Consider the following 24,187-nt stretch of genomic DNA (forward strand, 5'->3'; position numbering starts at 1 on the left):
AGTTCACATAGGTACTAAGTATCTATGGCAGGATTTGAACTCAGGGTTTCCTGACTCCAAGCTGAGCTACCTTGTTCACTGGGCCACCCTGCCCCCTCCATTTCCAGGTCGGGGAAAGAAAAACTCAAGCTGTAAGAAGTATTTCCCAACCTAGACTTTGAGACTTCCTCTCTCAGCCTTTGTTACATGCTGTATTGGGAGAAGCTGTAATATTCCTTCTGCCTGGGGTTATCCACCTAGAGAAGAAACAACATGGCTCCTCTGGCCCTCGCCATCACAGTGTCCTATGAAATCAAGTGGATGTATTTTTTCTTCTCCATCCTGGAGCTGGCAGCGGGAATCCTGAGCAACGGCTTCATTGTGCTGGTGAATGCCTGGGACCTGGTGAGGAGACACCAGCTGTCCAACAGTGACCTTGTGCTGCTAAGTGCGGGCACCTCCCGCCTCTTCCTGCATGCTTTGCTATTTCTGGAATCCATTCACCTCACCCATTACCAAGTGATGAGAGACCCACTGAACTCCAAGTACAAAACAGTCATCTTATTTTGGATGCTTGTCAACCAGACCAGCTTCTGGCTTGCCACCTGGCTTAGCGTTCTCTACTGTGCAAAAATTGCCCGAGTCTCTCATGCCTTCCTATTGTGGCTTAAAGGCTGGATCCTCATAGCTTTCCCACAGCTGCTGCTGGGTTCCCTGATTTTTCCTTGGATCAGCGTCATCCCTTGTATGTGGAAACATTTCAGTTTTTTCTACTCCAACTCGGCAGTTTCATTCTCCAGCAACATCACAGAGAAAAACCTAGAGGAAAGAGTCAGTTTTTCCTATTTCTACCTTCTTTGCAATTTGGGAAACATTCTTCCCTTCCTGATCTTCCTTGCATCTTCTGCCTTGCTTATCATCTCTCTGGGAAAACATTTAAAAACCATGTCAGCCAAAGCTACTGGCTCTGGAGACCCCAGCCTGGAGGCCCACATCATTGCCCTCAGATCTTTGATTTCCTTCCTTTTTCTCTATGTAATAGGATTTGTAGCTGCACTAGCAGCAGTTCCTCTCACCTTACTTTTTTCCAGCAAGATTGGGGTAATGATATGTGTGGGGCTAATGGCCGCTACCCCCTCAATACACTCAGTCATTTTGATTCTTGGCAACAGCAAGTTGAAGAGAGTTCTCAAAAACATTTTGCGTTGGGTTCAGAGCTTTTTAAAGGATGTATAGTCTAGTGGAAAAGGGTTCTGGACTAGATTTTGAAATACCTGGGTAAGTGGTTCCTGCACCTGGACTTACCATTTAATTTTAAGCGAGGATCATAGACTAGTTCTCATTCAGGACAGTCCCCTAGTCATTTCCTTCCAATATTAGAATGAAATGAGACATCATTAGGCCATTCAATAGTTAACAAAAGCAAGATTATTTAGCTATAATGGGTAAAGAATACAACACTTAGTTTTAGTAGATGAGCTGCTCCCAGCCCATACCACCCAAATCCTATTTCTAAAAGGAAATCTGTTTGGTCATAGAGAGTAATGAGTAACCCTAGTAGGCCTCGTAGTTTTTTATCTGAGGATGTTTTGGTGACTTGTTTTGGAGGGGTTGGGTTTTTTTGTTTGTTTGTTTGTTTTACCTCACAAAATTTCCTGGATGCACCCAAGGTAGAATTAGATTAAAAAAAAATTATTAAGCATTTGCTATTTGTAAGATTCTGTATCAGTTGCTAGGGATACAAAAGAAAAAACAAAACAAAACAAAACAAACAAAAAAAAAAACCAGAGCCTACCTTTGTGGAGCTTCCATTCTAATAGGAGATTCAAAATAGTATAGTGATAGGAAAATTGAATTTGAATTCAAATACCATGTCTTTCATTTACAAGTTTCATGATCTCAGGCCAGACCCTTAGGCTCAGGTGGATTTCATCTGTACAGTGAAGGAATTGACTGATTTGCTTTTTAAGCCCCTTCTGGATCCATTATTACTAGTTAATATGAGGATGGAGAGACGTAAGAGAATTAGAAAGAACTTGGAGTAAAGAAGGGTAAGGCTTAAAGAAAAATAGATAACACAAAGAAAGTTCCATGGACAATTTAAACAGGTAAAATAACACTTGTGCCCTATATCTACTTCTAAACTGAAAAAAAAAAAAAAAATCAGTGGATAATGTCATTCCAGTAATATGATAGAATCCTCTTATAACATGGAATCAGATAGAACATGGATCATATGTTTTCTGAGGCATAAGAAAAAGAAAAAAAAACTTTATGTGGGGTAAGTTCTTGCACCAGTGAAGCAACATTTAAAAATGTCTTGTTCTGTGGCAACTATACAATTTTTCCTAAATCTCATCTTTTTTAATAGAATTATAAGGTTCTTTCTTTCATGGAGCTTCCAGTTTGGTAGAAGAGGCAATTAACACATGCATACATATGTGCACACATACACACGAATGAAAGTAAAAATATTCACTTACGCTTAATGTTTAAATATATACAAGTAATTTATGTCCCAACTTCTCCCAAAGTTTTAGATGAACAGATATGAGGTCTGATCTTGGAGGATGAAACAAATATGTTGGTTTCCTTCTTTAAGCTCATCAAAATGTCCTCATTCCAGATGGTGTTTAAGGAAATGTCCTAAAGAGAGCTTAAGCATTATTCAGATCTGGTTTTCCTTCACTAAAAGGTGTGACTGAGCAATAACCCCTGGAAGTACATAACAGGCTAGGAGATGAATGACCTTGTGACTTTGAGAGGTCAGGAGTCTGTGTGTATAGCAATGTCCACCTAACATCAGTGTCCACCAAAGTGGCAGCAGTTAAGTACAGGAGAAGCTCCTTCATTACTGAAGCTAGCCACCAACCAAAAAGAGGATTGTTTAAGGCTATTTTATGGGCAAGATATATATGAGAAATTGTTGGAAGGATGTCATGCTGAAACAAAATATGAAAATCCTAAGTGGCAATCTCACAGGCTCCTTTCTGCTCTGATGAGCTTTAAATATTTGTATTTCAGCATATTGTAAGAGTGGTTATAAATTAAGTTACAGAATCTTATTGTATATTTGTTTGGGTCAAAAATGTACATTGTGAATATTTTGTGTTTTGCCTTCTTTTTTTTGTGTAGAAATAAATCACTTGTCTGTTACCTGATTCATCTTATTTAATATGTACCTTTTTTTAAAAAGCTCAATCCTTTTGGGGAGGGTCCAAGATGTGAGAAATAATCTGATTTATTATGAATAAATATATGGGGCAAGGGACTTCCAGCCCAAAAAAGTGTGAGCACTCTTCTCATTAGAAGCAGGCTTACCCAGAACTAAACAATAATCAGAATGAGTGCCAAGGGACAGAATAGTACAGAGCAAGGAGTAGCTGCATACCAGTGCCTGGGGCAGCAGCTCCTCAAAGTTAGGTCTGCATACAGAAGGGAAATGTCGAAGGGAAATAGAATAAATGTTTTGGGCATGGGGAAGCCTCAAAACAGAAAGAGTTCCAGCCATCAGGGATCCTTTCTGATAGAACTACCCAAGAGGTCTGTTCTGTAAACATGTCATATATAACTTTTCCTTTCTCCTCCTTACCTTTGATCCTATTTGTGTTTCCTCCATACTTTCTTCTACAATATCAAGGGACTTGCAGTCTCATTAAGTTAACTCACAAAGACTGCTTTAGTATAGAAAGGGGAGATTTCCATATACAGCCTCTCCTTGTAAGAGCAATGCTATTATTTTAGCAGAGCACAGTTTAAATCGAAAATCAGGCTGCTGAGAATTATCTTCAGTAGCCCTTTCATACTTCTCACATCAGTTCCAGAGTTTTTCCAATCATGGAGAAATCAATAACTTGTTCATCTAAGCCTCAGTTATAATTCTAAGCATCAGGGGGAAAGAATTTCATGGCCACTCATACCTCAATTCTCTTGAATTCTCTTGCATTTTTTAAGATAATTGTTCCCTTTTTTCTAGTAAAGACAATCCAAGACAAATGACTATCACAGAGAGACAACAAACTAATGAACAAAGGAACAATGTGGAACCATAGAAATTTATTAGAATTTAAGGTGATTTGAAAGATCACATAGGTCAGAGGAGATAGAATCAAGATAGTAGAGGAAAGTCCCCCATGTCCTACCCTCCCAAACAAACAAAAGAAACCTGCTCCAAGCATTTCCAAAGTACCTGACTGAATCCTAATCTGGAAAGTAAGAGAAAAATCACAGTGAGTCATTTTTTTAGCTCAGGTCAGCCTAAGGGGATCAAACAAGCATGAAGACACTAGTGTGGGTTCTAGGAATATGCAAACCTTGCAGAGGGAAGGAGCAAGAGAAAAGCTGCCCAGGCAAGAAGAGATCCCAGAACCAGTGACCCAAACTGGGGTGGGATGCAGGAACAGATGCCACTTAGTAGTCTATCATTCACTATCAAGTTTTTGGTCATGTATCCTTGAAGGGATACATATATACTTCAGAGTAGTTCCAGGATGAGAAGCAGATTTGGGTCCAAGCTGTGTGCTGGGCAAGGTGTAAGTTCAGAAGCCTAGAGCAGCAGTGTGGTTCAGGCCCCCAGAGCAGGTCCTCAAGTCCAGCTTCCAGACAGTTCTAAAGTCTGAAAGTGAATAACCAGAACAGGAATCCCCTACCCAAGAAAAGCCTACAGCTCTGCACTTGGAACTAGAAGAACTTTCCAGTTGGTGAATCATGACTGAGACCAACAACAGTCTATTAAAATTCCAAATTAGATAAGCTCAGAGGCCTCTCAATCAAGCCCAAACTATGCCAGAAATTCCCAGAGATCAGAGCAGGATTGAAAGGGTACAAATTCCAAGTCTAAGTACTTTAATGACACAATACTCAATATCTCAAGAAAATAGCAGTACAAGCCTAACTATTCCCTTTGGAAGTATATAGAACATGGTCCTAAAAAAGTGTGAAGTCAGAAAATAGACAAGAATTACATTGTTTTCTTTCTAATTTTTTTTCCCTTTTTTATCTGATTTTTCTTGTGCAGCATAATTATGGAAATATGTATAGAAGAATTGCACACGTTTAACATATATTGGATCACTTGCCATCTAGGGGAGGAGGTAGAGGAAAGGGAAGGAAAAAATTTCAAACACAAGGTTTTGCAAGGATGAATGTTGAAAATTATTTATGTTTATGTTTTGAAAATAAAAAGCTTTCATAAAAAAAGAGAGTAAACAAAAGAGTAAATTTTTAAAATAACTCACAAAAAGTAACTATTATTAGGTGACAAGGATGCTCAAGATACACAACTCAGAGAAAGAGCTGATGCCAAAATATCTATAATAAAACTGTCAGAGAAAAACATGGCTTGAACACAAATACAACTAGAATTTCTAGGGAAAATGAAGCAAAAGATGATAAAAGTTTTTATGTTATTTTTTTTAAAGAGTTAAGAGATGTTCTATAAATGAAAAGATCCTGTTAGAGGAAAAAGTTGGGGGAAAATGAAAATTGTGGAAGAAAAATTGGAAAAGGAATTGACGTTTTGGTAAAAGAGGTATAACATCCTGTCCAAGTGATAAACTTCCTAAGTATGTCAATAAACTAAATAGAAGCTGAAGACGCCATGAGATAAAAAGAAATAATAAAACAAAGTCAAAAGAGGAAGAAGTAGAAGAAAATATAAGATAGAAGAAAATGTAGCAAAAAAATTGACCTGAAAAACAGATCAAGAAGACAATTTTTAAAAATCATTAGACTAACTGAAAACCATGACCAAAAAAGCTTAGATATATTTCAGCCTATGCAAACTAGGAAGGGAGATATACTCCGAGTGATATGGCCAGTGTGAAAAACAATTTTACTCGACTATACAAAGTTGTAACAGGATTTTGCTTTCCTTTCTTTCTCATTTGGAAGCTGGAGGAAAGAAGATGCAGATTTGGGCTTATTAAAAAATAATAAATTCTATTTTATAAAAAATCATATACCCCAAAGTATCTTTATTTTGTTATTGTTATTATTATTTCTATATTATGAACAAAATATTTTGTTTAATAATTCATGTTATTTCTATTAATAACAATTGCTAGCATTTATATATCTCTTTAAGGCTTATAGATTTACATATATTATTTCATTTGATCCTCCTGCTAAATTCTGTGATATTGATACTATTGCTTTTCCCATTTTATAGAGAAGGAAACTGAGACAGAGAGGTTAAGTGGTTTGTTCAGGGTTAAGACGGCTATTCTTTGAGAAAAGATTTGAATACTTGCTGACTCCAACCACTTACCCATTAATACAATTTCACTGCCTTTAAATGAGGAAACTGAGGGCAAGAGAAATGAGATCATTTTCCCTCACTGACTCAATCAGTCATGATTTCTAACTTCATGTTTCTGGATTCTTTTCGTCTTCCATTTCTTCACTTTGATGCTTTCCGTACTCCACCCACAAACACCCATACTTCCTCAAATCTCACTGTCTTCTCACTTCAAACATCCATCCGAGGGGCAGAACATTTAAATCACCTGTACATGTATGTATATGCATATATTTCACGTACTGTATCCATGGCCAGACTGGAGTCATTGTTAATTTGCATGAACTTGGGGAGAGTGGTCTTTCACGTCAGGTGAGCAAAAGCTTCCAAACCTCGGTGGTTATGCTCGGACTTCTTTCCAAAGCAGTCAGGGTAAGATTGCAACAGCGTGATTCAGGCATGTGGGCCCCTTTCCTTAGGCACTTGCCTGCCAGAGTTTTTTTTTTAAAAAGCAGTTTTGTATCTTCCCCCCTAGCTGTTCTCCCCCTTTCTTCCCACCCCCAAAAGCCAGAAGAGGAAGAAGCACAGGAAGCAAAGGATGTTGCCAAGACCAAGAGAAGGTCTCAGAGGAAGCATCCCAACTTAGGGGCACATCAGAGGTCTGGAATCCCCCAGAGACACAAGCCCATTTGGGCAGGTATTGGAGCCCTTTTCCAAGCCCAGCCCAGCCCACGCCACCTCCCAGGGGAGGTACTGGGTAAGTCTATCTTTTTTTTTTCCTTTATAAAACATTAGCTTCCTTCCGGTTCTTTCAGAGGTATTTCTACAATGGAGTTAAATTTTGCTTTATGGATTTATGTATATACATATAGAATTGATGTAATGGTTCCTTAAACATAGTGTAATTTCCCTAACTCTCTTGATAATTTGAATTTTCATTTTTATTTTCTCTGGTAGTCTGATAACTTCTTGCTCTCTTGAAATGCTCTGATGCATGGTCAATCTCCCTTTCATTTCACATTATATATATCGTAAAGATGTGTTTCTTGCAAATAGCAAATTTCTGAGTTTTGTTTTTTTGTGTTCTCTGCCTCAGTTACACTTTTAGTGTTTAGATTTGAGGAGCCCAGAGTTCCAAAGGCCACAGGTAGGCTAACTATTTCAGGGGCTGGGGTATTTTTCTAGAGCCTAGAACAGGGTTACAAAATGTGAGTATACTTGGGGATGGGAGGCCATAAATGTGTTTGGGAGAGAAAGTTCCCAATCTCTAACCCCTCAAGTAGTAAAAATAGGGTACCAGAAGCACAATAAGATAGGAGTTTAAAGGTTCTCTGGGAAGACCAAGATTCTATGTGCATTTTGGACCGTCTCTCTTATCACCTACAACTTTTAGAGATCTCCATGGAGGAAAGTCCTTTTTTGGAATAAATAACAATATACCTAATAATGCTTCTCTCTAACCCATCCAGGCCTCCTACACGATTTACTATGGCCTGTATAAACTGGCACACGGTCATCTCTATAGTCATTGTCGTGATTGTCAAAGCTGTTGGTACAACCTTTTTTCTCCTTTATTGTAAGTACTCAGTTCCCTTCTCACCCTTTCTCTTTTATCTCATATCCCTCCCCTGAAAACTTATTGTTTGGTTAAGTCTAGCCCATTACCTCTAGAACTGTGAAGTTGCAGATGTCTGCACTAGGCAAGACAGGTCTAGGTCAAAAATATATGGAATGAAAGGTAGAATAAGAATTCAGTAAATTAAGAACAATAACATAATTGGGAAACTCAGGTTCCAAATATTGATACCTTGTATTTTCTCTATTTATCTGGGCAATTGGAGTTAAAGTAGCTTTTGTATTTTTCTTTTTTGAATTTTGGAAGATTCAGTATTATCTAATTATAAAACTGGTGTAAGGTAGTTAGGGTACCCATGTCATAGGATATGGTATAACACCAAGTAGACATGGGATGGGTGGGGGTGATATGAGTCATTCATAGCATTCTTATCTACTCAGAGTCATGGTAAAAAAAGGCATCTTAACTGAGGAAGGATCTTTTTCTAAGTGTAGGAGTAAAATACTATAAATTCCCTCTTTCTCACTTACCAAAGTTTCCATTTCAAACCCAATGGAGGAGAAATGAGGAAGGAAATATTACTAGGAGTAAAAAATTGTGCAAGAGACAATCTTCGCTCCTTATCTAGTGTGGAACTCTCCCTGCATCTGGCCACCCCTAGAGCTATAGAACAGTAAAGGCACATGCAACTTCTGCTCCACTTCAACAAACTCCATTGTCTCCCATTTCCAGGATCAAATATGAAGCCCTCTGTTTGGCATTCAAAGGCCATCCTATATTTCTGGTTTTCTTTCTTTCTTTCTTTTTTAAGCTTTTTCTTTTCAAAATACATGCATAGATAATTTTCAACATTCCCTCCTGCAAAATCTTGTGTTCCAAATTTTTTCCTTCTCTTCCCCCTATTCCCTCTTCTAGACAGCAAATAATACAATATATGTTAAATATGTGCAATTCTTCTATACATATTTTCACATTTATCATCCTAAAATGAGAAAGAAAACAAAATATAGCAAGCAAACAACAATAAAAAAGGTGAAAATACTATGTCCCCACAGTCCTCTCTCTGGGTGCAGATAGCTCTCTCCATCACAAGACCATTGGAACTAGCCTGAATCACCCATTGTTGAGAAGAGCCTTGTCTGTCAGAAGTGATCACCACACAATCTTGTTGCCATGCACAATGTTCTCTTGGTTCTATTCACTCCATTTAGCATCAGTTCATATTTCTGGTTTTCTTACACCTTCAGTGCAGTGACACTGATCTTCCTTCTGTTCCTCAAACAAGATACTCCATATCTCAGCTCCAGGCATTTTCTCTGGTTATTCCCAATGTCTGGAATGCTTCTCTCCTCATTTCTGCTTCCTGACTGCCCTGGCTTCTTTCAACTTCCAGAAAAAATTCCATTTTCTACAAGAAAATGCTTCCCTTTCATGTTATTGTCTGTATATTGATTATCACCAATATATTTGCTTGCATATAGTTATTTGCATGCTCTCTCTCTCTCATTAGAATGTGAGCTCTTTGGGAAGACTGATTGTCTTTGGCCTTTCCTTGTATCCCCAATGCTTAGCTTAAGGCCTGGAACATAGAAGTTCTTAATAAATATTTAATGATTAATAAAGGAAAGGAAGAAATCATTGATTAGCAAATCTTTATTGCAATTTACATGCCTGATATTGTGTTAAGAACTGAGAGAGCTACAAAGAAATGTCCTTCTTCTCAAAGAACTCAGACTGGTCCATACTAGATGGACAATTTCAAATAAAATCATAGAGAAAAATATGGAAATATGTTTAAAATGATTGTACATTTATAACCTATATCAGATTGTTTAAAATCTTGGGGAGAGGCAAAAGAGGGAGGAAGAAAAAAATTGAGAATATAAAATATGTCAAAAATTAATGTTAAAAAGCATTTTAAAAAATCTGATAGTTAAAAAAACAAATAAGATCATGGAAATAAGGAATGCACACCCATTGCAAACATTCCTTGAGTTAGGGGATCAAAAATTGATATTAATTTATACATAAAATATATATATTGCATATATATAATTTTCATATTATTCATCCTAAATTAAGAGAGGCCATGTATCATAGAGAATAAAGAGCTGAACATGGAGTCAGGAAGACCTAGATTCAAATTCTTCTTCAGACACTTATTAACTGTATGACCCTAGGCAAGACTTTTAAATTATCTCAGACACAATCTCATCTGTAAAATGGGAATAATAATAGTATCTACCTCCCAGGGGTGTTGTGAGGATCAAATAAAATAAGATTTACATACCTATATAAATTTTAGGTATAAACATTATTGTTTTTCTTAACCTCTCAAGACATAGGAAATTTTTAAGACTAACTTCTGCAATGGATGTAATCGGCATTTATGGAAGAAATTAGCATACCAGCCATCCTTGTGTGGGGAGTGGAAGAGGAGCAGAGAAAAATATGTTAGCATCTCTGGCTTGTCACAGTAGTGTCCCAACTGTGTCACAGTCTGCATTAATCCTTTGACTAAAATGAAGAGACTTGAGCTGTTACCTTTAAGAGAGATGGAGATAGAAATAGAGAGCCAGAGATACAGAGAAGCAAAGTCAGAGAGACAGAGAGAAACACATTATACCCCAGAGTCACATTACTGGAACCTGGGGTGAAATTTGTTTCTGGAGTGAAGCTAACAGTCAACTCTGTCCCCAGTGCCACAGATATTCCCTCCTGTCCTTGAAGAAAACTTCAACTCTACCAGCACAGAAAGAAGCACAACAGGTAATGTCTCTGTCAATGGACTGGCCACTTAGTGGACTCCCATTGTATCTTTCCTGGCATTCTTCTTTACTGATTGTTGAATTTATTCCTGCTTTTGTCCCACTCCCTAATCATCTTCTTTTCCTTGGAAAGGTGAGAAATTTGGGGCAAGGAGGACAATTATGAGTCCAAGCCAGGGGTAATGAGACTCTGAACTAAAATAAAAGATGTGTAAAAAAGAGAGGAGGATGAATAGGAGAGATATTTTGGAGGTTAATCAATAAGACTTGGCAGCTAATTTTCTCTCCTCCAAATGAGGATGTCATAGTTGTGAATCCAAGTATCTGACCAGATGGTGGCTTCCAACAGAAATAGGGAAATTTGGGAGGAGAGACAAATTGAGGATAGAGTATAGTAAATTCTATTTTGTATATTTTGAGCTTAAAAAGACTTCAGGAGATTCAAACTAAATGGCATAATGTATAGAGTTTAACTTCTGCCCTCAGTTTCCTCAACTGTAACTGGAGATAGTAATAGTTCTTATAATATAGCATTGCTGTGAGAATAAAAAGAAATATTTAGATCGTCCTATAAAAGTGTTAGTCATTAATACTATTACTACCGTTATTATTGTTGTACAGTAATAAGTAATGTTGAACTAAAGAATAAAAGGGAGATTAAGGAAGCATACAAGTATGATAAGTAATGTTGAACTAAAGAATAAAAGGAAGATTAAGGAAGCATAGAAGTGGAAATTGAACAAATGGAAGCTGATGAGTTTCTTGAGAGATAGAGAATTAAGAAAAGAAGATCCATGTTAAAGTTTTGAAGAAAAAAAATAAAGGAGAAGAATGAGAATTTGGAAAAGGAAAAAGAGAAATAATGGTTAGACAAATAATAGAAAATCAAGAAAACATAGTGTCATGAAAACCAGGGAAGAAACATTATGCAATAGTGGGTCAGCAGCATCCTTGAAAACTTCAAACATTAAACAGAATAAGAATTAGGAAAGATCATTGGCTTTTGCAGATAAGAGCTACTTGGTAAATCTTGGAGGAAACAGTTCCAGTCAAATGGTGGGTTGAGAACTCTACTGCACCATATTGAGAAGGGAGTGGGAGTCCATGACTATGAAGAGAGGTGAGAAATATTGAGCATAAAGACCCTTTCTGGAAGTTTGGTTGTAGGGAAAGAGACATAGGGTTGTCCCTTAAAGGGATGTATCAAAAAATTTTAAAATTTAAACTTTAAAAAAAGGAGGTAGTTCAGTGGATAGAGTGCTGGGCCTGGAGTCTGCAAGACCTGAATTCAAATCTTGTCTCAGACATTTACTAACTGGGCAACTCTAGGCAAGTCATTTAAACTCTGTTTACTTGAAAAGGCAAACCACTCCAATATCTTTGCCAAGAAAGACCAGTGGACACTACTGACATGCTTATTCCAAGATAGGACAGAGAGTTCCCAAAACAAAAAATGGATTCTTCCATCAACCACTCTAAAGTAATTTATTTAAAATAAAAAGAAAAGGTGAGAGAAACTTGAGTGTGTTTATATGTGCCAGGGAAAGAATCTCTAAGATAAGGAGAAATGAAAAGACAATATATTGGGTCTACTAGAAATAAACCGTAGGCTTAAATTTGGGATGCTACACATAAAATTGAGATGTGACATAACTAGAGGACAAAAAAAAAAATCAATAAATGATAATATGCTATTGACTGGTGAAGCACAGAGCTGAAGAAATTCAAAGAAAAAATGTGACCTGAGTGACAATGAGACTTGTATCACCCAGGAAATCTTCATTATAGAAGCCAATTCTGGAGATGGGATTTGGAAAAAAAAAAAAAAAAAGTTCCTAGAATTTTGAGTTGGAAAGACATTAGAGTTCTATCTTTATCTAATGAAGAAATGGAGGTTTGTAGAAGTTAAGTAACCTCTCCAGGGATTAAAAAATAGGATTTTTATTCCAGGGCTAAGATCAACAACTGTTCTATTTACAGTGCCATGGACATCTCCCATTACCTTTGAAGACAATTTCAAATACTCCACCACTGAAGCCAGCAGAACTGGTAACAACTAGAGAAACCATTCCATGCAACTTCAATAGTCTGGCCTTTTGGCCTCTCTTCCCATTTTCAACTTCATGACATCCCTCTTTCCTAATTATACTGTCACTACCACTCATATTTTCAAATTTCTTTTTCTCTCCCCTTCTTCTCTTTCCCTTCTCTCTCTTCCTTCTTCCTAATTCTTCCTTTGTCCTCTCTTTCCTTCCATTCCCTTCTCTTCTTCTCCTAACTTCATTCTCTTACTCTTTGGCACCCAATTTCATCATTTTTTTTGACGTTGTTCTCCAGCTTCTCATTTTTTTTGTTTTGTTTGACTGATTCTTGGGTTCTCTGTGAATCATTCATTTCTATTTGTTCCATCCTGACTTTTAAGGAGTTATTTTCTTCTTTCACAGTTTTTAGTTCTTTTTGTAAATGCCCAATTTCGTTTTTAAATGAATTATTTTGCTCTATTGAGTTTTTTTCCATTTCCCTAATTTTTTTTTTTGAGAATTATTTTCTTTTTCCAATTCAGAAATTCTATTTTCTTGAGACTTTTTTATCTTTTCCAATTCAGAAATCCTACTTTCCTGTGTTTTTTTAACCTTTTCTAATTCACTAATTTTGTTTCCCTGCATCTCCTGTGAATTCTTTATTTTTTCCAACTCCAATTTCAGGACATTGTTATTCTCTATCATAACTTCTCTTTCTTTTCCCCATTTTTCTTCGATCTCCCTCAATTTCTTAAGAGCTTCTTCTAGGAGAGAGTTATGTGATGGGGGGCAGGAATCGTTCCCCTTTAGGTTGTTATCTGATTCTCTGCTGTCAACTTCCTCGGGGTTGGACACCCACTCTTTCTCTGTATAGAAGGAATCTATGGTTTTTCTAGCTTTTTTGCTCATACTTAAAAAAAATCTTTTGGGGTCTGTCTCTGGGGTAGGAAATTATTTACTTCTTTACCAGCTTCCTCCCAGACGGGATGGATGCAGCGGCCCCTGCGCAGGAGCTAAGAGAGAGCTCTGGGAGAGAGTTCCCCACCCTCTCCCTGGGAGTGCCTCAGAGGTGATTAGCACTACTGTGCTTCGAGGGGGTAGAATAGTGAAGACAGCAAGAAGCCCAGCCTATGTGTCCGGGTGGGGAGTGGGTGTCTGCAGCAGGTGACGTGAGAAGCCCCTGTGCTCAAACTGGAAGTGTCTGCCAGAAACCGCGGTCCCTAGTTCAAAGGTTCCGCTTCTCTGGGACTTCCTGGAGCTGAGTTCCACTCCCTCCAGCTAAGCTAGGCAGTGTGTGTTGCCTTGGGCCGTATCCACCCACTTGTCAGTCTCTTAACTATTCTCAGGAGGTAGCTGAGGCCACACCCCCTGGTGCCAAGAGATTTGCTGAGTCACCCCCAGGATCGGGGAAAATCTAATCTGAGTTTTAAAATATTTTGGCTTTCTCTTCTGAACTGCTAAATAATTAGCAGAGAAGAGCTAACAGCCTGTGCCAGATTCCTTTACCTCAGTGGCTTCTCTGATCCCAGAGCCCCTCCCAGCGCAATGGGCGCAGTGTGCCCCTACCCCACCGTCTGTGCTGGTCTTTCTTATTCCTCCCCTGAGAACTGACCTTTCCTGTTGAAACTCCAGATTCTCTTCAGCTGGTAAGTCGTGCTTCCAGTCCTTGTGGTATCTATCAGTCCTGAGCTAATTTTGAGACTTAATTTATCTAATTGGTTGTGAGGGAGTGAGGACGTTCACTGAGTCGTGTGTTTCCTCTCCGCCATCTTGGCTCCGCCCCCCATTTCATCATTTTTTTGAATATTCACTAGGAAAAGAACTCTACAGTCTCAAATGGATGTGAGATCTAGCCTGAATATTTTAAATGACATAGACCAGCTACCCCCACTATGTTCCATGTCTTTCCCTTTTCTGCCATTTCAAAAGCATCTTTGTGAACTAGCATCAACATCCTAATCAATCTCAGCCTTGTGAACCAGAAAACAAGGGCCTAGAACCTTGATATTCCATTTGTCAACAATTGACCCTCCCTGTTATAGCAAATGCCACAGAGGGGGTACAGTCCAAGCACTTAGAACACAAGGCATAACCATGCAAAATAACTAGAGAACACAAAACCCAGCACCCTTAGAAAAGTGCTGGGGAAATTCAAAGAAAGATTGTGGATGGGATCGCGTGGATGGTTTCTTGAAGGAAATGATTCTTGAGCTGGCTTTTGAAAAATCATATTTAGAGCTGGAAGGGACCTTAGACTTGTTTTACAGATGAGAACACTGGGATTCAGAGAGGTCATATGTAGAAAATAGGAAAGCCAAGAATGGAGCCTTGGTCGTCTTCAGGATCAAAGCCAACAACTGGTTTTATTTGCAGTTCCACAGACCTCACATGTCACCTCTGAAAGGAACTCCAGATACTTCACCACAGAGAACAGCAGAGCAGGTAACCTCTAGGGGAACCATCATGCTTGCCTTCAGTGGTTTGCATTGTAGATGAGCTCTTCTTACTATTCCCTTTCTGGCATCCTTTTCTCCTACTGATCAAGTTACTGCCTGCCACTCCTGTTTTTACCCTTTCCTCCCTCTTCCCTTTCTTATTTCTTTCCTTCTTTCCTTCCTTCTATTTTTCTAAAATTATTTTTCTTGCCAGGGAAGAGAGAGAGATTTTATACCTTACTAGAATAATATTTTCCTTATTCCTCCTTTCTCCCAGAGCTCTTTGACTATTTGTCATTGATGATTTGAAAGTTTTTCTTGGGATAATCAAAAATCACATGATAGCACTTTAAGTGCTCAAAACAAGTATTAACCAAGTCAAGAAGCATTTATTAAGAATCTATTATGTGGGGCAGTGAAGTGGCACAATGGATAGCCCTGGAGTCAGGAGGACCTGAGGTCAAATATGGACTCAGACACCTAATACTTTTTAGCTGTGTGACCCTGAGCAAGTCACTTAACCCCAATTGCCTAGCCCCCCCCCAAAAAAAAATCTATTATGTGATTGGCTCCTTGATGAGCACTAGAAATACAAAGAAAGGTAAAAATAGCTTCTGCTTTCAAAAGGTACAAAATCTGGTGATGCAAATGACTATAAACAAATAAGCTATAGACAGGACTATTATAGGTAATCTTAGAAAGAAGAAAGTAATGTTAAGGGAGATTGGGAAAGCCTTTTTTCTCTCAATAGAATTTTATTTTTTTCTAATTACATGTAAAAATAGTTTCAATATTCATTTTTGTAAGATTTTGAGAGCTTAGTTTTTTCTCACTTTTCCTTTCTTACCTTACCTCCTCCCTCCCCAAGACAGTAAGCAATCTGATATAGTTTATACATGTACAAAGATTTTAACCATATTTCCACATTTGTCACGTTGTGAAGAAAAATCAGACCAGAAGGGAAAAAGCTACAAGGAAGAAAATGTAAACAAACAAAAGGTGAAAATAGCATGCTTTGATCTGCATTCAGTCTCCATAGTTCTCACTCTGGATATGAATGACATTTTCCATTTAGGAGGGGCTTTTTACAAGAGATAGCACACTAACTGGGATTTCAAGAAACCTAGAAGACAGAGTTGAAGAGGGAGATTATTAATAAAATAGTAATTTTACTATTTAGCCATTTTACATTTGAGGAAATTGAGGCAGAGAGAGACTAAACTAGGCTTACAATAAGTAGCAAAAATCGAGTATCAAACCAGTTTTCTTGATCCGGGTTCTATGCTAGCTTCACAGTGCTATAGAAGTACCATGCTGCCTATTAAGGGATAGTAGATCTGATTATGGAAGAGGGAAGTTTAAAGGTAATTATTTGATGACTTCTTGAACTAGGGCAATATTTCCATTCCCTCATCAATCAATCTCTCTTTAATCTCTTCCATTTGGCTTCCATCTAAAATGTTCTATTACAACTATTCTCAATAATGTCCTCAATGACCTCCTTATAAATATAATAGACTTTTCTCTGAATTTATTTTGTTTAATCTTTTTGTCGCATTACAAACTGCTTCTTCAATATCTTTCCCCCTTATCTTCCCATTCTCTTAACTATCCTTTCCTTCTCCCTCATTTCTCAACATCTCACAAAACCTCCTCTCCCCTGACTTCCAAAGACATCTCCACTTGAAGGATCCATTGTCACTTCAAATGCAATCTTTTCAAAAACCATACTCATTATTAAGCCCATGAAAACAATTCCCTCTTTTAAATGATTGATGTCTGTCAATAATACCATCATTCCTAATCACACTTCTTGGACCCTTCCTTTCCCTTAATCTCTATGGCTAATCAATCACTAAGTCATTTTGGTTTTCTGCAAAATGCTTATGTGATCTGTGATTTTTACTATCCCTGTGCAAAATCAAGTCTTTAGTATTTGGCACTTAAAACAGGGAAGGCAGGAGGGGGAAGGTTTCTAATGTAATTTTAAGTTCTAAGCCTTCCATAATGATGGATAAATATAAAGATAAACATATCCAGATTTTTTTAGATGCTGGTTGATGGGGTTTAGGATACAATAATATATAATTCAACACATATCTAACAAGCACCAAATAGTAGTGTGCAAAGCACCAAATACTAAAATTGTTATTCTCAAGAAATCCACAATTTACTTTAAAAGTTAAGACAGAAATACAGAAAAAAAAAGTTAATACAAAATATATACAAACAAAAAGTTAATAGAGAAATACCTACAATAGCAAATATGTGCCATAGGAATGGTATGAATTTTCCTTTATTTGTTCCCTATTTGTTTCATTCATCCAATTCTTCATTATCCTAATGGATCATCCCCTTTCCAAATGACTGCTTTTTGACAGTCTCCCTATATCTTTTTTCTTTCTCAATCTCCAGGATGCCCTATTCGGTGGGATCTTTATAAAGGGAGATGCTATTTCTTCTCTACCAGTGAAGCAAACTGGGAGGATAGTAAGAACCAATGCATGTATGAAGGGGCCACACTGGCAGTTATCAACAACAGAGAGGAGCAGGTAAGAGCATCATACTAGAAGAGGAAAAGAACCTCATTTTAGATCTCTAGCTAGAATGGAAATACTTTCTTTTGGAATAGGATTGAGAACCTTCCTCCTCCATTTGGTATACACACCAACTTCAATGTGTGCAGTGATACTTGCAATGCTTAACCTTTTTTTGGTAAGAAAGACAATAACCCTGGAATTTTAGGGGGGCTGTGACCAATTATTTGTTGGAAGTAGGAGAGGCATTCCAGCTAGAATTGGAGATAATGAGGAGGAAGAATGTGAATCAGAGGTCATTTGAGAAGCTACATGATATAATAGAAAGAATACTAGAATGGGTGGAGGAGAGAACACTTTATTTCAATGGTCATGAAGATGAGCTGACATCAAATTTGCCAAGGCCATCCAATGCCATTGCCAGTTTTCACTTTTGTCTTGGCACTGAATTTTGATGATTTTGGATGAGAGAATGAGGCTGGTGACTTTGTGCAACTTAACCTCATTTAAATCTAATTCAGGCACAAATCAAGACATCACCCCATGTTGTCATTATTCCTCTTCAAAAACAAAGCCTAAATAGCAACAACAACTTTTCTTGATGAAGTATATTTGCTTTGTTTTCAAAATATTGTTTTGCTTTTTCTTTTGTTTATCTTTTTCTTTTCTCCAAGGGAAAAAAATAAATGCTTTTTCATTTAAATAAAACAAAAACATTTTTTAAAAAAAGAATATTAATTAATCCCATTTCTTACAGTTACTGCCAGTGAGACTATGAGCAAGTCAGAATTTTCTGGGGCCTCTTTTTTTTTTTTTTTTTTTTAATCTGTAAAATGAGGAAGTTAGAATAGATGGACTTGGGGCCCTATGATCTTTTAAATTGATTCTACAATTTGACTTTTGCTTACTTCAGTCTATAAGTCAATAAACATTTATTAAGCACTTACTGTGTGACAGGCACCATGTTAACAACTGCTGATACAAAAAAAGGCAAAAGGCATTCCTTAAAGGAGCTTATGGCCTAGTGGTTGAGACAGGAAGCAAAAAACGATGTACAAACAAGCAATCTATAAGATAAGTTGAAAATAGCCCACCAAGGAAAGGGACTAGAATTTTTTTCTTCTGTATTTATGTAGAAAATTTTAGAAGAAATAAATTGTAATGAAGAAATTGCCTGATTAGCAAAACTTTATTTTTTTTATTATAGCTTTTTATTGACAGAACATATGCATGGGCAATTTTTCAACATTGTCAGAAAGGGACTAGAATTGAGACAGATTGGGAAAAGGTCCCTGAGGAAGGGGAGATTTTAGATGAGACTTGAAGGAAGGTAGAAGAGGTAGAAATAAGGAGGGAGAGCATTTCAGGATAGGGAGGTCATTCAGTGAAAGTAGATTTGAGAGGAAGGAACAAGAAGGCCAGTGTCACTGGACCAAAGACTACTTAGTGTTGGGAAGTATAAAGTATAAGAAGACTTGAAATGTGGAGGGATGGGAGGCAAGAAAGCTATGAAGGGATTTGAATGACAGTCTTTAATTCTACACTTCCCACCTCCTCAAAAACAGCCCTCAGAATCACTGATTACAAGTAGGTATTTTCGGTGTCACTGGGGGCCTTTAAAAGGGGACCAGGAGATTACTTTGGGCAACAAAGTGGTTCCAGACCTGCCGTCAAGAAGATCTAAATTCAGATCTGAGCTCAGAGACCTACTAGCTATGTGACTCTGAGCAAATCATTTAACCCTATTTGCCCCAGTTTCCTCATCTGTATTTACTTTGAGTCAATCATTTACCTCTCTAAGCTGAGTTTTCATCATCTATAAAATAAGGAAGTATGAGCAGATAACCTCTATGGATCCTCCTAGCTCTCATTTTATGAACCTAAATTATAGACTTATATTCAATACATATTCAAGTTACTCATTATACACTGAGACCTCTTCCCTCATTTTACAGATGAGGAAATTGAGCTGCTGAGAGTTTAGTGAGTTGCCCATGAGATGACTAGTCAACAGCAGACCAGGATTTGAAGCCTTTTTGTAGTATATTGTTATCTTTTTTCTGAATTATTTGCAAATTTTTATATCACTCCATGCTGTCTTCTAATAGGACATATACAGGAAACATAGATTGACCTAGAAAATAATGTCATTGCTTATTGTTTGTTGCTGCTCCTTGGTTTTGTTATTGTTTTGGTGGAAGAGGTCTTATAAGGTAAAGATCAAAATATTTCAAAGTGTTGTTGTTGTTGCTATCCAAGTGGTCTGAATTATTTCTGATTTGGTTTCTATGCATTATTGATCTCTTTCATTTGTAGACAATTGAATTGACCGTAAAATGAAGAAATAGTCCCTCAGTGAATCAGGGACAGTCACACCTATGGTTTTAGTCTAAGACAATGAGAGTTGTTATTACATTGAACTAATTTCCTTTCCAGAGGTTTCTCCATGACAGAGCTGGTGTAGAGATATATTTCATTGGCCTTCGATACCAGATTTCACTAAAAAGTTGGCAGTGGATTGATGACTCAGACTTCATGATCAAGTAAGTTAGACTTTAGGGATTCCATTTGACATAATACAGAAGCATGATCCATGATTTTTCTATCAAAGACTACTGAATAGACATAGAATTGATTCTTCTCATTCCTCTGCCTGTTCTCCAGGCTTTTGAGTCTTTTGGTTAGAAATTATTGAGTTTTAATGATACCATTCCCTAGAAATGAATCAGGGCATGAATGAGAAAATTTCACTGTAGATATCACAAGGCTAAAACATACAATATGTTAGAAGTTTATGAGCCAGCATGGCACAGTGACAGAAGCATTTATTAAGCACCTAATATATATATGCACATACCATGCTATAAGCTAAGTCTTATGCTAAGAGCTTTTCAAAAGTATCTCATTACATCCTCAATAACTTTGGGAGTTAGATGCTATTATGATCCCTATTTTACAGTTGAGAAAACTTGAGAAAGACAAAGCTTAAGTGACTTGCCCAAAGTCAAATAGATAGAAAGTTCCTGTGGTTGGATTTCAATTCAGTTCTTCCTGAAATGGGCCCTTGTGCTGTTATTTACTATCCCACATTTCTGTGTCAAATATCACAGGACCTGGGTTTAAATTGACTATTTCTGTGACCCTAAGCAAGCTCCTTGATTTAAGTTTCACTATCTTAAAATTTAAGGATTGGATTATATCACATCTAAGGTCCATTCCAATTCTTATATCTATGTATTACCACCTACAAATAGCTGATGTTGACCCTTATCTCTCTGTATTATGTACCTTACTGCCTAGCTGCCTCAATCATAGATGTCATTGGAAATTTTCAAGAATTTGTTGGGGCAGCTAGGTGGCTCAGTGTATAGAGCATCAGCCCTGAAGTCAGAATTCAAGTCAAGAAGGAGAATTTGTTGTTTCAAAAGTGGGAGAATTTTTTCCCCCTTGAGGCAATTGGGTCAAGTGACTTGCCCAGGGTCACACAGCTAGGCAGTGTTAAGTGTCTGAACTCAGGTCCTCCTGACTTTAGGACTGGTGCTCTATCCACGGCACTATCTAGCTGCCCTGAAACATTTTTTAAGGAACAGGAATAGCTGAGAAGAATTGAAAGACACAGAATCAAAGTGTATCTTTTTTGCTCCATATATTTAACTATCCCGACTCCTGAGTTTTTTCTCTTCACTTTATTATACTTTCTACAATTCTATCAATTAGAGATTCATTTGGGAATAAGGGGCTAATTATAACTTATAGCTGCAATTATAATGATAATGCTTTGTTCAAAATGCATTCTTCCTAAAAATCTAGGTAATATTATGGATACTAATGGGATAGAAGGGTAGCTAAGTGGTGCAGTAGAGTCAGAAATACTTATCTTCCCGAATTCAAATCTGTCCTCAAAAACTCAAGCTGTATGACCCTGGGCAAACCACTTAAACCCTGTTTGTCTCAGTTTCCTTATCTGTAAAATGAAACTGAAGAATTGGCAAACCATTTGCCATTATCTTTGCCAAGAAATCCCCAAATGAGGTCACAAAAATGCAATACAAGCAGGTTACTTTAGAGTTTGGAATACTTTTCAGGGCAGCACAAACTTAAATGAGGTGCTACAACAGGAGAGAGGTAGATAAGACCACAAGGGTCCCCTAGATGATGAGTGATTTGGTTGCATAAAGTGAGAAGAAAGAGTGCCAAAGACAAGCCTTATTCCTCCTCTTCCCCTATTTCCTGTTCCATTCCTGTGAATGCCTTTGCAAGGACCCAAGACTGAGTCTAGGATACTTACTGCTATATATCAGCTACATAAAAATTTGCTTTCGTGGAATATCCTAGGAATCTACTCACCATTTTTAACATGAAAATGTGTTTTGATACCTAAACAATGTTTAACCATCTTTAAGAACACTATTCATTATACTTTGAGCAAAATTTATCCATGTGTACTGAGAAGGTAAGTTTTGAGCCAGATGTCAAAGTAGATGAGGGCCAAGGATTGTTGGAAAAGGGGGAAGGAGGAGCAGGGAGGGAGATAAGGGTAGTCTGAGCAAAAGCTTAACAATGGGAAAAACCAAAGAATGAGACCTAGTTACTCTCCAAATCTAGGTCAAAGCTCTGGTTCCTCCTCATGTAACTATCCTGACCTTCCCTTTTTTTCTCCATCAAGCCATCTAAAAGACATGCCAAATTTTGACTGTGGGACCATAGGGCTTGAACCTGACGTGGGCATGGCATCTTGTGAGACTCCCCATCGATGGATATGTGAGAGGATAGCATTATAACTCCTACAATTTTGGCACAGTTCCCTATGGTGAGGAGAAAGGGACATACCCTGCCACACACATACCCCCAACGCCACTGGGGAGCCTTCAACTGGGGATGTGCCTTTCAAACCTCTTCTTCATTCAGTGGAACACCTATGTTCCTAAGATAACACATCATTTTCTCTCAGTCAAGAAGAGATGGCATTGGTTAGAGTCAGAAATGTCCAGGACTTCAAAAAAGAGATCTGAAGGCAGAGATTCTTGAAAACAAGTTCAATAGGTACTCTCTATCTCTCTGTCATTTGATCATCCTAAGCTTATGTACTTTGTTTTGGTATATTTTATTTTTTGATTAATTGATAAAACTTTTCCACACTAATTGTCTTGATTGAATTATAGCAAAAAATTACTTTCATCCTTTTTTTAGGTCACTAGAACTACAGAAATCCAATTATTCTGCAGAGGCCAGGTAGAGACTGGTGGAAGAAAAATCTTTGCTACAACAGTTCTGAGATGTGGCCTATTAGAAAGAAAAAATTCATTTAGATACTATTTCTCTTTAAGCTTGAAATATTTATTTAAACACTTTGAAATCTAATTGTATAGGTAGATAATTATTCTAAATAGAATCAGCTATGAACACACACACACACACACACACACACACATACACACACACACACACCCCTCAACACACTTAAAGTTATTGGGTGTAAGGGGAGAGTTGAGACAATCAGGGTTAAGTGACTTACCCAGGATCACACAGTCTGAGACTGGACCTAAGGGTCCTCCTGACTCCATGCTAGGGTTCTATCCACTGAGCCATCTAGCTACCCCTCCATGATTGTTAATGCTTTTTTTAACCATTAATTTCCTTGGACCAACCCTAGAAAGGGAAGTTAGGAAAACAGGATGCAAGTGGCCACAATACATAGGTTTGTGCCATACCAAAGTGTCCCAACATCCGCAATAAAAAAGTAAAGCTAAGAATTGAAAGGGGCCTTAGAGAACTGAAACCAGTTCTATAAATGTGCTCAGAAATCACAAAAGACTAGAGACCAAGACCTGATTTATTGCCATATTGATTATCTTGACTTAAGAAAGTAATGGAGAAAATGTTCATAGAGCTACATTACATTTAAGAATGTGTCATCTTTCAGAGAGCCATTAAATGTTCACCAATAAATTCTTGTGTAGGACTCACTATAAAGTGAGATAGTCACCTGAACAACTTTGTTTTACTTATTATATATTTATACTGATTAGAAATATCAACTTATAGCTTTCATTTATAGAGCATAATGTTTCCTCCTAAAATAATATGGAACTTAATGTAGTTCAGTCATGTCTAACTCTTTCTTCATGGCCCATCTTTGAGGGCTTCCTTGGCAAAGACACTGACGTGCTTTGCCATTTCTTTATCCAGTTCATTTTACAAATGAGGGGAAAAGGTGAAGTGACTTACCTAGAATCCCTTAATTAATAAGTGTCTGAGGCTAATGAAGATATCTTCTTGATACCAAGAGCCCCGGGCTCTATCCACTGCCCCCAATATGTAACTAGTCTATTCTTTTTACATTATGATCCCTCAAATATTTATAAATAACTTTCACATCTTCTTTTAGTCTTATTGCTTTCTACTTTTATTTGTAAGACTAAAAGGCTTTGTGTGATTTTGCTCCTCCAAATAGGTTTCTGAAGGTGTGATCCTGATTTATACCCATATTGTTGTTGATCTTGTTCCATCATTTCAGTCATGTTCAATGCCTCATGACCCTATGTTTTGTTGGCAAAGATAATGGAATAGTTTGCACTTTTTTTTCCTCCAATTTTGCAGATGAGGAAACTGAGTCAAATAAAGTTTGTCCAA

At 37.4% G+C, this 24,187-nt stretch overlaps 2 protein-coding genes across 4 annotated transcripts; both read left to right on the forward strand.

The window, feature by feature from the left end:
• Positions 1–252: 252 nt before the first annotated feature.
• Positions 253–4,663, forward strand: TAS2R38 (taste 2 receptor member 38). The gene is made up of 2 exons (XM_074269556.1): positions 253–1,209; positions 4,634–4,663. The coding sequence occupies exons 1-2, from the start codon at positions 253–255 to the stop codon at positions 4,661–4,663; spliced, it is 987 nt and encodes a 328-aa protein (XP_074125657.1).
• A 1,906-nt stretch (positions 4,664–6,569) lies between these two features.
• Positions 6,570–22,696, forward strand: CLEC5A (C-type lectin domain containing 5A). Of its 3 annotated transcripts, XM_074267709.1 has the most exons (8): positions 6,579–6,974; positions 7,687–7,793; positions 10,494–10,562; positions 12,542–12,610; positions 14,956–15,024; positions 17,433–17,569; positions 19,991–20,097; positions 22,221–22,696. In XM_074267709.1, exons 2-8 carry the CDS (start codon positions 7,706–7,708, stop codon positions 22,333–22,335), a joined length of 654 nt encoding a protein of 217 aa, XP_074123810.1. In that variant the 5' UTR covers positions 6,579–6,974; positions 7,687–7,705; the 3' UTR covers positions 22,336–22,696. The 3 variants fall into 3 exon arrangements, with proteins under 3 accessions (XP_074123812.1, XP_074123813.1, XP_074123810.1); XM_074267711.1 differs by lacking the exon at positions 14,956–15,024 and having other exon boundaries at positions 6,570–6,974; XM_074267712.1 differs by lacking the exon at positions 12,542–12,610 and having other exon boundaries at positions 6,572–6,974.
• The last annotated feature ends 1,491 nt before the right edge of the window (positions 22,697–24,187 follow it).

This window comes from Sminthopsis crassicaudata, chromosome 5, assembly GCF_048593235.1.
Source record: "Sminthopsis crassicaudata isolate SCR6 chromosome 5, ASM4859323v1, whole genome shotgun sequence".
NCBI classification, from domain to species: Eukaryota; Metazoa; Chordata; class Mammalia; order Dasyuromorphia; family Dasyuridae; genus Sminthopsis; species Sminthopsis crassicaudata.

Bases quoted from the DNA above. Each gene is read 5' to 3' on its own strand.
- CLEC5A (XM_074267709.1), top strand. From the start codon at position 7,706: ATGGCCTGTATAAACTGGCACACGGTCATCTCTATAGTCATTGTCGTG. The intron at 10,563-12,541 runs GTAATGTCTCTG...TTCTATTTACAG, and splicing joins CACAGAAAGAAGCACAACAG to TGCCATGGACATCTCCCATT. The intron at 15,025-17,432 runs GTAACCTCTAGG...CTCAATCTCCAG, and splicing joins CACAGAGAACAGCAGAGCAG to GATGCCCTATTCGGTGGGAT.
- TAS2R38 (XM_074269556.1), top strand. From the start codon at position 253: ATGGCTCCTCTGGCCCTCGCCATCACAGTGTCCTATGAAATCAAGTGG. The intron at 1,210-4,633 runs GTATAGTCTAGT...CCCCTACCCAAG, and splicing joins TTCAGAGCTTTTTAAAGGAT to AAAAGCCTACAGCTCTGCAC.